The 12,204-nt window shown below is 45.8% G+C and overlaps 1 protein-coding gene across 3 annotated transcripts in view; it reads left to right on the top strand.

Moving 5' to 3' along the window:
• The window catches only part of KAT6A (lysine acetyltransferase 6A), a 102,443-nt gene extending 90,444 nt beyond the window's left edge, over positions 1 to 11,999 (top strand). For 2 of the 3 annotated variants that reach the window (XM_059049495.2, XM_059049494.2), the window contains exons 13-17: positions 569 to 800; positions 1,486 to 1,729; positions 2,903 to 3,520; positions 6,670 to 6,982; positions 9,248 to 11,999. In XM_059049495.2, the coding sequence (XP_058905478.1) occupies positions 569 to 800; positions 1,486 to 1,729; positions 2,903 to 3,520; positions 6,670 to 6,982; positions 9,248 to 11,934 (4,094 nt within the window). In that variant the 3' untranslated portion in view covers positions 11,935 to 11,999. Of the gene's footprint in view, positions 1 to 568; positions 801 to 1,485; positions 1,730 to 2,902; positions 3,521 to 6,669; positions 6,983 to 8,158; positions 8,426 to 9,247 lie in introns of those variants that run through there. The other variant, XM_067022314.1, reaches the window with a different exon arrangement.
• The last annotated feature ends 205 nt before the right edge of the window (positions 12,000 to 12,204 follow it).

Below are 12,204 nucleotides of genomic sequence, written 5' to 3'. Positions count from 1 at the left end.
TAAACCGCCATGCACAGTAACACTCGCACACTGACATTCTTGCTCACCAGGAATTAGGGTGATAGATAATTGTGAGGGAGAGCTTTGGTTGAAGTGAGAAATCGTCATCTAAATCACTCACAGAAGAACTGCAGTCTTCATAGATAGGGTTATGTAAAAACTAAAGGCATTCTTTTGTATTGTGCAATTCGTGTAGATCTGTTGCCATCTAGCGGTCGAAGTAAAACATGCAAGGGTGGTTTCCCCTCCTTGTACATTGAATAAAAAGCATTCTTGCCTATTAATGTGAAGTCCTGATTTTGAACAGTTCGAATATTCTAACAGTGTGATTTATATTAACTATAGACATAGTAATACTAACTTAATGATTGGTGTATACAAATTGTGTAATCTTCCTGCAAATTTGTTTTCAAGTGATTTTGTAATTTTGTTCTTTTTCTTGAATGAATTTACCTTTGAAATTATAGCCTATGATACTTGGATTGATTGTGGAAGAGGGGCTTGTTATTTTTGTAAACTGCCCTCTTTTAGGCTCTCTGACATATTTGTGATTTGGGGGTTTCTTTAGGTTATTTGTTATCAAAGCGTGAAGGCCAAGCAGGGTCTCCAGAGAAACCGTTATCCGATCTAGGTCGTCTTTCCTACATGGCTTATTGGAAAAGTGTAATATTGGAGTGCCTTTATCACCAAAACGACAAGCAAATCAGCATTAAGAAGTTAAGTAAGTTGACCGGAATCTGCCCTCAAGACATTACTTCCACACTCCACCACCTGCGAATGCTGGACTTCCGGAGTGACCAGTGAGTATCACATCCCTTTGTATAACCTTGGAAAGATAATTAGGTAGAAAGTTTTGGATCGGACAGCCAAATTATCAATTAAAGGACATAAACTAATACAAATGCTGTACTTGGTGATACTGAGACATCATTTTCCTTTCTGTATTTTATACTATTGACCATATTTTTTTTAAACTTTTTTTCTGGTCTTCCTTCTAACTTTTGGACCTAAGCTACCGAATCTTTTATTTTATTTATTGGGAGCTCCTTCACAATACAAGAAGTAACAACTGTAGAAATAGTTGTCAAATAAAATACACCCTTGATTAATTTCCATACAAATGGGACAAAAGAAATACAGGTCAAAGGAAAGACAGCTTACCCTTTTCTAGTGTGGTTGAGAAAAGGTCACAAAGAAAGGAGGCATTTGGGCTAGAAAGACGGAGAGTAGAAGATAGAGTACAGGAGAGTAGCAGGGTGGGAAGTGTGAGAATGGGAAGTGGCTGAAACAACCTCATCCCTCACTCTAGTTGAGTGTGAAGTCTTTGTCCAGTTCATATTCTGAGCCATCTCAGTGGTGGTGTCTTCCCAGGCAGGCTTTTTGTGAAGCATTTCTCTCCAGGGCTTTCTGAGGGTGTAGCTCCATATTCATTGTTTGGTACTCCTTGTGCATCGTTGATTGCTATAAACTTTTCTCTGGTTTCAGATTTGTGATTATCCGCCGGGAAAAACTTATCCAAGATCACATGGCAAAGCTTCAGCTGAATCTGCGGCCCGTGGATGTAGATCCAGAGTGTTTGCGCTGGACTCCTGTCATAGTCTCCAATTCCGTCGTCTCGGAGGAAGAGGAAGAAGAGGAGGAGGAGGAGGAAGAGGAGGAGGAGGAGGAAGAGGAGGAGGAAGGAGAACAGGAAGAGCCTCAGAGCCAGGAAGGAGAATTAGAGCCGAGTGTAAGGGCACGAATGGTCCCTGTTGTTGATGATAGAAGAGCATATTTTGGTTTTCATGAGTGTTTGTGATGTACCTATAATGATATCTTAAACCAACACCGTAAATTCACATTAGAATTTCTGAGTTTATTTCCGTGATAGAAATTTCAGGAAGACTGGGTTTTGTTTACTTCTTTCTATATTTTTAAGCCTTGTGTCATTAGGAAGCCTTCAAATTTGTTATAATATGTTACTTATGAGTAAATATTGCTTATCACAGTGCCAATAAGCAGCTAAATTTGAAGCTATATAGGAATTGAGGAATCTGAATTGAATCTAAATCTGACCATTGTTTAAAATAAAATGAAGATACATTTTCCTTAAAACATTAAGGAAATAAACAGATGCATGTTTTCTAATAGAGCACCAAACAGTTCAGTGTCTCTAGCCATTAAAGGGTTAATGAGGGACTGTACTACATTACATCATTTTCAATATTTTTCTTCATGTGATGTGTACTTGTCTCTGTTCTTCTTTTTAAAGCAGTGCTTTTCATCCTTTAAAAATCTGTGTCCTCCTTTGATAAACAAAGTTTCATGCCCCTGTTTAGTGTAATTTTCAAAATAAAATAAAATATTCAAAATAAAATAAGTCAAAATAATTACAGACATTTTCTTTCATTTTTTGAGCATCCTCTTTCTCTTGCCCATGCCCCAGAGTCTGTCTCCTCTGTTTATAAATTTGTTTCTGAGAAATTTCATAAACTATCTCATTTAACATTTACTAGATTATAAGAATAATAATATTCACTTTGTTTATTGAATATGGTATTGTATAGCAGTTAAGAGCACTGACTCTTGGGTCAGACTGTCTGGGTTTATATCCCAGCTTCTTCATTTGCCATTGCATGACCTGGGGCAAGTTACTTATATTTTTTGTGCCTCAGTTACATCATTTGTAAAATGGGGATATAATAATAATAATACTTCATGTGATTGGTGTGAATTGTACCCATATAGCATTTAAAACAGTGCCTAACACATAAGAGATATTTATGTTAGCCATTAAATAATTAATAACTTTGTCTTTAAAGCTGTTTTCTTTTTTTTATCTCAGTATTTAAAAGGTCATAATAGGAGATGTAACCAAATAAGACTGAAAATTAACCAGCATGGTTTTATTTTCTAAAATCAGGTGGGGAAGCCTGCATCTCGTGAGAACAAAGAACAAGATTCTTATTCTTCAGTAGGAAGTGAAAAGAAACCAGAAGTTACAGCACCAGCCAGTTCTACGCGCTTGAACAAACAGGTCCTTCCCCGTGACAGTCTTCCTGCCAATAATCAGCCGTCTCGGAGAGGCCGCTGGAGGAGGAAGAACAGAAAAGCCCAGGAGCGCTTTGGTGACGAGGATTCGAAACTGCTTTTGGAAGAAACATCAGCTCCTCCGGAGCAGTATGGAGACTGTGAGGAAAACTCAGAGACCTGCCAAGAACAGTACATGGAAAGCCAGGAGCAGTCAGCAGCCTCGCAGGAGCAGCCGAGCCAGGACGGGAAGCCAGACGGTCCCAAAAGAAGACCGAGTGAGGGGCTTGAGCTCTGGCGAGGACCGCTCAAGAAAAGCCCCGAGCCTCTGAAGTGTGGGCTGCCAGAAAGCCACGACAGGCTGCCCCGTCGCTACAGTGAAGGTCGCTACAGCGATGGGGACAGGGCCCTCCTGCGGGGCTGCAGCGAGAGCAGTGAGGAGGAGGGGGAGCCCGAGAGCCCGCGATCCAGCTCGCCCCCGGTCCTCACCAAGCCCACGCTGAAGCGGAAGGTGGGGCCCGTGTCTGTGCTGTCCTGGAGTTAATCCGTAGTGTGTTAGCCCTTCAGCTTCAAGCCTCAGTCTGTTGTAGCATATGATGTTCCCAGTGAACATCTGAAATGTGCACATGACCTCTTTGGTTCACGGGAGTTCACTTAGAAGTCATAAACTTATTTAAGGGCTGACAGACTGTTTTCAGCTTGCTGGTTTGATTTCAAAGTATGACTTTTCCGGGATTTAAAAAAAACGTACAGGGACTTTCCTGGTGGTCCAGTGGTTAAGACGCTGCACTTCCACCGCAGGGGGCACGGGTTTGATCCGTGGTTGGGGAACTAAGATCCCGCATGCCATGTAGTGTGGCCAAGCACAAACAAACAAAATGTACAGATTAGAAATGTTTCTATTAGAAAAGGAGAGGAAACCACTACACAGCTCGATGGAAAGTGGGCGTAACGGTGCCCTGTGTTATGATGCTCGGAGTGAAGCCATTCTTCTCACCCCAGGTGGTACTGTCTCCCCTGTCCTCTGTCCTCTCTTCTCGCTCTCCTCTCCAACCCTCCAGTGGTTTGACTTAACTTTGTTTTTAAAAATGTTTTGTAAACTGTATTTCATCATCCTGCGAAGGTTGAATGATAGCCAGATCGTTACTAAACGCTGTGATGATGACAGTGAATTCTGTTAATCTGTATACGAGAAATCTCCCAGGCTATGGAGTGAACTTTAAACAGTGCTGCAGACCAGCCAGACTGAAGTGTGTCAGCTCTCTGGATGAGCCATTCTGTGCGAGTGAGGTGACAGCTTTCATCAGAGCAATAAAATCATTCTTTTCCTTGGCAGAACCTTAAAAAAAAAAGAAGATAGGGCTGTTTATTAAAGAATGAGCCTTCCATTTTAGAACAGTTTTAGATTTACAAATTTATTGCAAAGAAGGTACAGAGTTGCTATATTCCCCACACCCAGTTTCCCCTATTATTAACCTTTTACCTTGGTGTGGTACATTTGTCATAAACAGTGAACCAGTACTGATGCATTTTTAGCTAGAGTCCATACTTCATTCATCTTCCCTCTATTTTCCCTAATGTCCTCTCCTGCCCCATCACACCACCTTACGTTTAGTCGTCATGTCTCTTTAGGCTCCCTTCTTGTTGGTGACAGTTCCTCAGACTACTTGTTTTTGAAGGCCTTGCCAGGTTTGAGGAGTACTGGCTAGATTTTGTAGAATGCCCCTTACGATAGTAAAATGGGGTGATGTGTTTTGGGGAAGAAGGCCCCAGAGGTAAAGTGCCATTCTCATCACATCATATAAGGGCATCTGCCGTCAGTCCGTACCGCTTACCAAATGCAAGGGTGTTTGCTGTCAGTGTTACTTCTCACTGTTCACGTTCACGTTAACTCCGGTCGCCTGGCTCCAGGTATCAGGTTTGTCAGGTTTCTCTACTGTAAAGTTCCTCCTTTTTTCAAACTCTTTTCCGTACTGTATTCTTTGGAAGGAAGTTACTGCCTACAGCCCACACTTAAGATACAGGGAGTTTATGCTCTACTCCCTAAGAGCAGAACATCGTGTTAATTATTTGGAATTCTGCTTGGGAGATTTATCCATTTTTCCCCATCTGTTTCTTGATTCAAGCATTTATTTATATCAGTATGGACTCATAGATATTTACTTTATTTTTTTTTTTTATGGTACGCGGGCCTCTCACTGCTGTGGCCTCTCCGGTTGCGGAGCACAGGCTCTGGACGCGCAGGCTTAGCGGCCACGGCTCACGGGCCCAGCCGCTCCGCGGCACGTGGGATCTTCCCAGACCGGGGCACGAACCCGTGTCTCCTGCATCGGCAGGCGGACTCTCAACCACTGCGCCACCAGGGAAGCCCAATAGATATTTACTTTATACTTCAAGTTATAATCCAGTTCTACCCACTTTACTAATTTGTTGCTCAAATTGTTCCAGCCTTGGCCATGAGGAACTCTTTCAGTTTTGCTCCTATGTCTCTTTAACATGCACACCCTGAACATTGTGAAGTTTTTTTGGTTTGTTTTGTTTTGAGCACGTTATTACATTCTGGTTCTATAAAACGATCCGGGTTCATCTTGTGTATTTCATACCCCAGTCCTAGGATCAGCCATTTCTCCTCAGAGCAAGTCCATGTTTAACCTAGTTTGAAAATTGTGTTCTCAACTAGAAAACTAGTAAATTTGAAGTGGAGAAACAATGATTAACCTGCTGTTCGTTACGTGACCATGAAGAATATATCTTTGCTGTCCTAGGCTTATTATTGCCTTTTTATAAAATAAAATTGTGCTATTTCCCTGTGTAAAAAGAATATTATAACAGGCAGTGAGATTATGTACGATACTTTTGAAGTTTTTGAAGAGATTCACTTGACTAGGAGTCAGAAACTGTTTTACAGCCATTTCTGTACTGACTGGCTATGACCTTTAAGCAAGTCCTGTAACTTCTCTGGCCTCTCTAGAATGAGGGGATTGAATTAGATCAGTTTTGGTGATACAGTATTGTTTTGTGATATCTTTCATCTGAGTCAGGGTGTTAGATCAACCATAGTACAAGATTGTGCCTAACGTACCAGGTCCCAATAACAGAGTTAATGTTATGTCTGGATGCTCACGGACACCAAGGAGACCTGTACGGATTCCCAGGCTCCGCTGTAACTCTTCGTGGATAGCCTGTGAAAATGGTGTACAGCCTTCCTGATGGTTTTGCTGACCTGCACAGTGGAGCTGTGAGACGAAGAGTGTTTTATTTCTTTTTTTCTTTTGAGGAAAAGAGAAGTTAAGGGACTGGCCACTGTGTCATTTCTGAAATAGGCAGCTTCCCTAGGGTGCTAAACCTAAGTGAACTGTTAGTAAGGGAGTGTTAACATCTGCCCTCCGGGCACCGCCTGTCCAGTTGTCTTACAAAGTTGTATTCAGTGGTAACTTTGTATCTGGGACACTGTGTACGTACAGTATCTTTTTACCACAGTATTTTTTTTTCTTTTACTATAGTATTTTGAAATAATATTCAAAATGTCTTTTGGCACACGGCCTCCTCATTTTGTTGTATGTGCAAATTCTAGCAGGTTTAAAAACCATTAATCATGTTACTAACGGAAATGATAGCGTTCATCACTGTAAATAAAATGCTCCTTTCTCTTTTAAATAGAAACCAATTCTTCACCGAAGAAGGCGAGTCCGCAAGCGCAAACACCACAATAGCAGTGTGGTTACAGAAACCATTTCTGAGACCACGGAGGTCTTAGATGAGCCTTTTGAAGACTCTGACTCCGAGAGGCCGATGCCAAGATTAGAACCCACGTTTGAGATTGACCAGGAGGAAGAGGAAGAGGATGAGAATGAGCTCTTCTCTCAAGGGTACTTCCGTCACTTGTCCTCACAGGACATTCTCAGGTGTCGACCCGCTTCTAAGAGGAAGTCGAAAGATGGAGACGAAGACGAAGATTCAGACGATGCTGACGGTATGTTTCACAGAGCCGTTGCTTACTGTGCTTTTCTTGTTGTGGAAGATTCAGTAGTGATAGTGGCGCAGACCTCCAACAGAGAGGGCTGACAGGCAGGCAGTACCCACGGGGCAAGTGCAGAGGATGACTTGCAGCCTCTGAAGAGTTGTATCAAGTGTACTCATCCTCATTTTCTCTCTTAGTGTCCTCTGTCCTTTTATAAAAGTGCTTTTTCGTAGTTCCCCCTTCAACTCAAGACCTATTTCTTGCTGTTAGGAAATTGTTCTTTTTGCCTACTCCTCTCTCGGCCATTATCTGAATCTTTAGTCAATGGGTAGATTAGACAGCATCAGGAAGATATTTAATTAATAACCCTTTACTGGAATGTGCAATCTATAGGCCTGGCCTGTTTTGCCAATCGTGTATGCTGAGTGCTTAAAATAGGCACTCAGTAAATATTGTTAAATGACTAAGTGCTTCAAGTGGTTATCAAATAAGGTCAGATTTATGTAAATCGGACTTGCTTCAGATCTGTTCCTGAATCATATCTCTAACATGTCTCACTCAGCAAGTAGTTAAATTTCTAATAAAAATGGTAACAGTGCCTCAAAATAAGTTAAATTGTATGGCATAGCTAAAAATCCACTGATTAGACTTATTGGCATTTCCTTTTTAGAGATGAACAAAATGGGCTTGTATATGACTTGGGTCCCAAACTAGTTGTTCACGTCTAGCCTAAAGTTTCGGCCCGTGTGTCAGGGCTTCCGTCTGCAGGGCTTGCCTTGCTGGGGTCAGACTGAGCTGCTTTGCTTTGCTGGGCGAATTTGTAGGAATCTTGTTGTCCACGCTTGGTACATAAACCTGTAGCTTTTATGTACTAACCAGTTGGGCTTTTATTCTCCTTTTAAAAATAAATTCACTCAATTTCAAATCTAGTAGACAACTTGCATTTTCTTCAGTCTTGTACTTCTGTATAATAAATACTTTTAATATAGTAATAAGATGACTAAGTTTTTTGCTTTCTCATGCATGATTTTCCAGAATTTTATTATGTTATATTTTGAGATGTATAACTAGGAAGCTAAAAATTTATTTTGTAAAACTTGGCACTTTAGTAAAATTCTGTCTTGGATCATCGTAGATTAAAATAGTAAGTTTTTCTCTAATGTAGACATTTCCTTTGTTTATTTTCAGGTTGTTACTGCTAACTGTACCTTTTCAGTCCCACCAGTGCCCCTCCCCCTCAATCCTATTAAAAAATAGGATTTGCTGGTCTTCTCTTTAAAAATTAATGGGAAATGTGGATGTACTTAATACCACACCAAACTGTACGCCTAAAAATGTTAAAATGGTAAATTTTATGCTGTGCATATTTATAGTTTTTATAAATAGAAAAAAATCAATGGGGAGAAAATAATGCTAATAATCAGATTTATTCTAATAAACCGTTGTCATTGGTACATTAACTTTTGCTTCAGGTCAGTATTTGTCCAGGACTACATGCCTTGCAGCTCTTGCTATACAAACACAACATGGGCTGGGAACTGTTGGTGTAGGGTTGCTCAAACATGGCCTGGAGTAATTGGGTTGATATTACCTGAAGTGATGATTTTGTAGAAACTAAGAAAACCAGGGCAATAATATAAATTGCAAACAGGGGTGGGGGGGAAAGAAGGAGAAATGAACTGATGTGTAATTTACACAATAAAGACAGCTTGTCTAAAGTAGCTGTAGGAACTACTTAGTATTTGCATCCTTATAAAGCTTATTTCCATTTTAAAGATGGTGAAACTGAATATTAAGAGTAACTCTCGGGCTTCCCTGGCGGCGCAGTGGTTGAGAATCCGCCTGCCGATGCAGAGGACACGGGTTCGTGCCCTGGTCCGGGAAGATCCCACGTGCCGCGGAGCGGCCGGGCCCGTGAGCCGTGGCCGCTGGGCCTGCGCGTCCGGAGCGTGTGCTCCGCAACGAGAGAGGCCACAACAGTGAGGCCCGCATACCAAAAAAAAAAAAAGTAACTCTCCAAAGCCATGCAGTTGGTGATGATAAACTTGAACCTAGTGGGTGGACCAGGATCCTCTCCTTGTTCTGCCAGTTCACTGTGTGACTTTAGAGAATATCATGGAATGGGTGTCTCCTTTAGATTCTTAACCTGAAAATGAAGGTAGTCAGGAGTTCAGGATGATTATTAAAATCATTTCTGTTGTACGTGTGGTCTCAGAAAGAGGCACTAAAAATACAAGATCCTGTAATCTGTTTTTATTTTTTATCCCTCCTGTGCAGACACTCCTATCCTAAAGCCAGTATCTCTTTTGAGAAAATGTGATGTGAAGGATTCTCCACTTGAGCCAGATACGTCCACACCCATGAAAAAGAAGAAGGGATGGCCCAAGGGCAAGAGCCGCAAACCAGTCCACTGGAAGAAAAGACCTGGGCGCAAGCCAGGACTTAAGCTGAATCGGGAGCTGGTGGCCGTTTCTACTCGAGAATGCGTTGTTGAGCCCGTTGTCCCCCTTCCTGAGCCTGGACGTGAACCCCAAGTTCAAGAGAACCAGGAAGCTGTTGGACCACGAGAAGACTTGCCTTTAAGGGAGGAAAGGAAGGAAGGGGAGGAGCTGCCCCTGGAGGCGGAGGAGGGAGAGGAGGGGGAGGAGGAGGAGGACACCACCAGCAGTGACGTCAGGGCGGCCTCCCCGGCGGACAGTTGCAGCCCTGAGACCGAGACCGGAGCCAAGGAGCCCGAGGTGGGCGAGGAGGAGGAGGAGGAGGAGGAGCCCCGCGTCCCTGCAGGGCAGCAGCCGTCGGAGGAGGGGCCACAGGAGCTGGCACAGCGTGCACGTGAAGAGGAGGAGGAGGAGGAGGAGGAGGAGGACGCCGCTGTGGAGACCCACCAGAGCGAAGACCACGACGCGGATGATGAGGACGACGGCCACCTGGAGGCCACAGAGAAGAAGGGGCCGGAGGAGCAGCCGGCTGGCGGCGACGTCAAGGAGGAGCACGGTGGCCAGGAGTCTTTTTTAGATCCTGATGTGCACAGCAGTCGGGAGCACGCAAAGGACAAGGGAGAGACAGAGCCGGATTCCGAAGAGGAGCAGACTTCCCACGAAGCGTCCGTGGTCTCGGAGCACATGCCGGGCTCTGAGGACGACCACGAGGAGGACTCCCACTCTAAAGAAGAGCTGCTGCAGCTGAAAGAGGAGGCCGAGATCCCTCACAGCGACCTGGATCTGGAAACCGTGCAGGCCGTGCAGTCTTTGACTCAGGAGGAGAGCAGCGAGCATGAGGGCGCCTACCAGGACTGCGAGGAAACCCTGGCGGCCTGTCAGACCCTGCAGAGCTACACCCAGGCCGACGAGGACCCGCAGCTGCCCCTGGTGGAGGACTGCCACGCCTCTGAGCACAACAGCCCGCTGTCTTCTGTCCAGTCCCACCCCAGCCAGTCGGTGCGCTCGGTCGGCAGTCCCAGCGTGCCTGCCCTCGAAGGGGGCTACACCCAGATCAGCCCGGAGCAAGGATCCCTGTCCGCGCCGTCTATGCAGAACATGGAGACCAGCCCCATGATGGATGTGCCTTCCGTATCGGACCACTCCCAGCAGGTGGTGGACAGCGGCTTCAGCGACCTGGGCAGCATCGAGAGCACCACGGAGAACTACGAGAACCCCAGCAGTTACGACTCCACAATGGGCGGCAGCATCTGCGGGAACAGCTCCTCCCAGAGCAGCTGCTCCTACGGCGGCCTGTCGTCCTCCAGCAGCCTCACCCAGAACAGCTGCGTGGTCACCCAACAGATGGCCGGCGTGGGCGGCAGCTGCAGCCTGATGCCACAGAGCAGCGTCCCGCCCGCCGCCGCCACCTGCAGCATCAAGTCCCCCCAGAGCTGCGCGGTGGAGCGGCCTCCCAGCACCCAGCAGCCGCCGCCACCCCAGCCGCCCCCGCAAGCGCCGCCCGCCCCGCCGCCGGCCCCGCCGCCGCCGCCACCGCCTCCGGCCCCGCAGCCGCCGCCGCCGCCCCCGCAGCCCCAGCCCCCGGCCCCGCCCCCTCAGCAGCAGCAGCCCCCGCTGTCCCAGTGCAGCATGAACAGCAGTTTCACCCCAGCGCCCATGATCATGGAGATCCCAGAATCTGGAAGCACGGGGAACATCAGCATCTACGAGAGGATCCCCGGGGACTTCGGGGCCGGCAGCTACTCCCAGCCGTCAGCCACCTTCAGTCTAGCCAAGTTGCAGCAGCTCACCAACACCATTATGGACCCTCATGCCATGCCTTATAGCCATTCTCCTGCTGTGACTTCCTATGCAACCAGTGTTTCTCTGTCCAACACGGGGCTGGCTCAGCTGGCTCCGTCGCACCCCTTGGCTGGGGCCCCTCAAGCACAAGCCACCATGACGCCGCCCCCGAACTTGGCCTCCACTACCATGAACCTCACGTCCCCTCTGCTGCAGTGCAACATGTCTGCCACCAACATTGGCATTCCCCACACTCAGAGGCTGCAAGGGCAGATGCCAGTCAAGGGGCACATCTCTATCCGCTCCAAGTCTGCGCCCCTGCCCTCTGCGGCAGCTCACCAGCAGCAGCTGTATGGCCGCAGCCCGCCTGCGGTCGCCATGCAGGCTGGCCCTCGTGCGTTGGCTGTTCAGCGTGGCATGAACATGGGGGTTAATTTGATGCCAACCCCCGCCTATAATGTCAATTCCATGAATATGAACACCTTGAACGCCATGAACAGCTATCGGATGACGCAGCCCATGATGAACAGCAGTTACCATAGTAACCCTGCCTACATGAACCAGACAGCACAGTATCCTATGCAGATGCAGATGGGGATGATGGGGAGCCAGGCCTATACCCAGCAGCCTATGCAGCCAAATCCTCATGGAAACATGATGTACACGGGCCCCTCCCATCACAGCTACATGAACGCTGCCGGCGTGCCCAAGCAGTCACTCAACGGACCTTACATGAGAAGATGAGCAAGACGAACTTGCAGTTAAAAACTTAAATATATATAAATAAAGGAACCTTTTATACTGACAAACCAGAGAAAAATGGACCTTTTTTCCAGTTAAAATATTGCTGTAGATTTAGAGGAATTTTTCTTTGGTTTATTTTATTTTTTAGAAAACCTGGTCTTTCTTCTCTTTTTTTTTTTGGGGGGGGGTTCATTTTGTTCTGGGTTTTGGTTTTCTTCACAATCTTGAACATTTTACAATAGAACTCATCTAAAAATGGATTTGGGGATG

The sequence above is a fragment of the Kogia breviceps genome, chromosome 20, assembly GCF_026419965.1.
Source record: "Kogia breviceps isolate mKogBre1 chromosome 20, mKogBre1 haplotype 1, whole genome shotgun sequence".
NCBI lineage: Eukaryota > Metazoa > Chordata > Mammalia > Artiodactyla > Physeteridae > Kogia > Kogia breviceps.
Note: the sequence above shows the minus strand (reverse complement) of the source record. Positions and strands in the feature narration are given on the sequence as shown.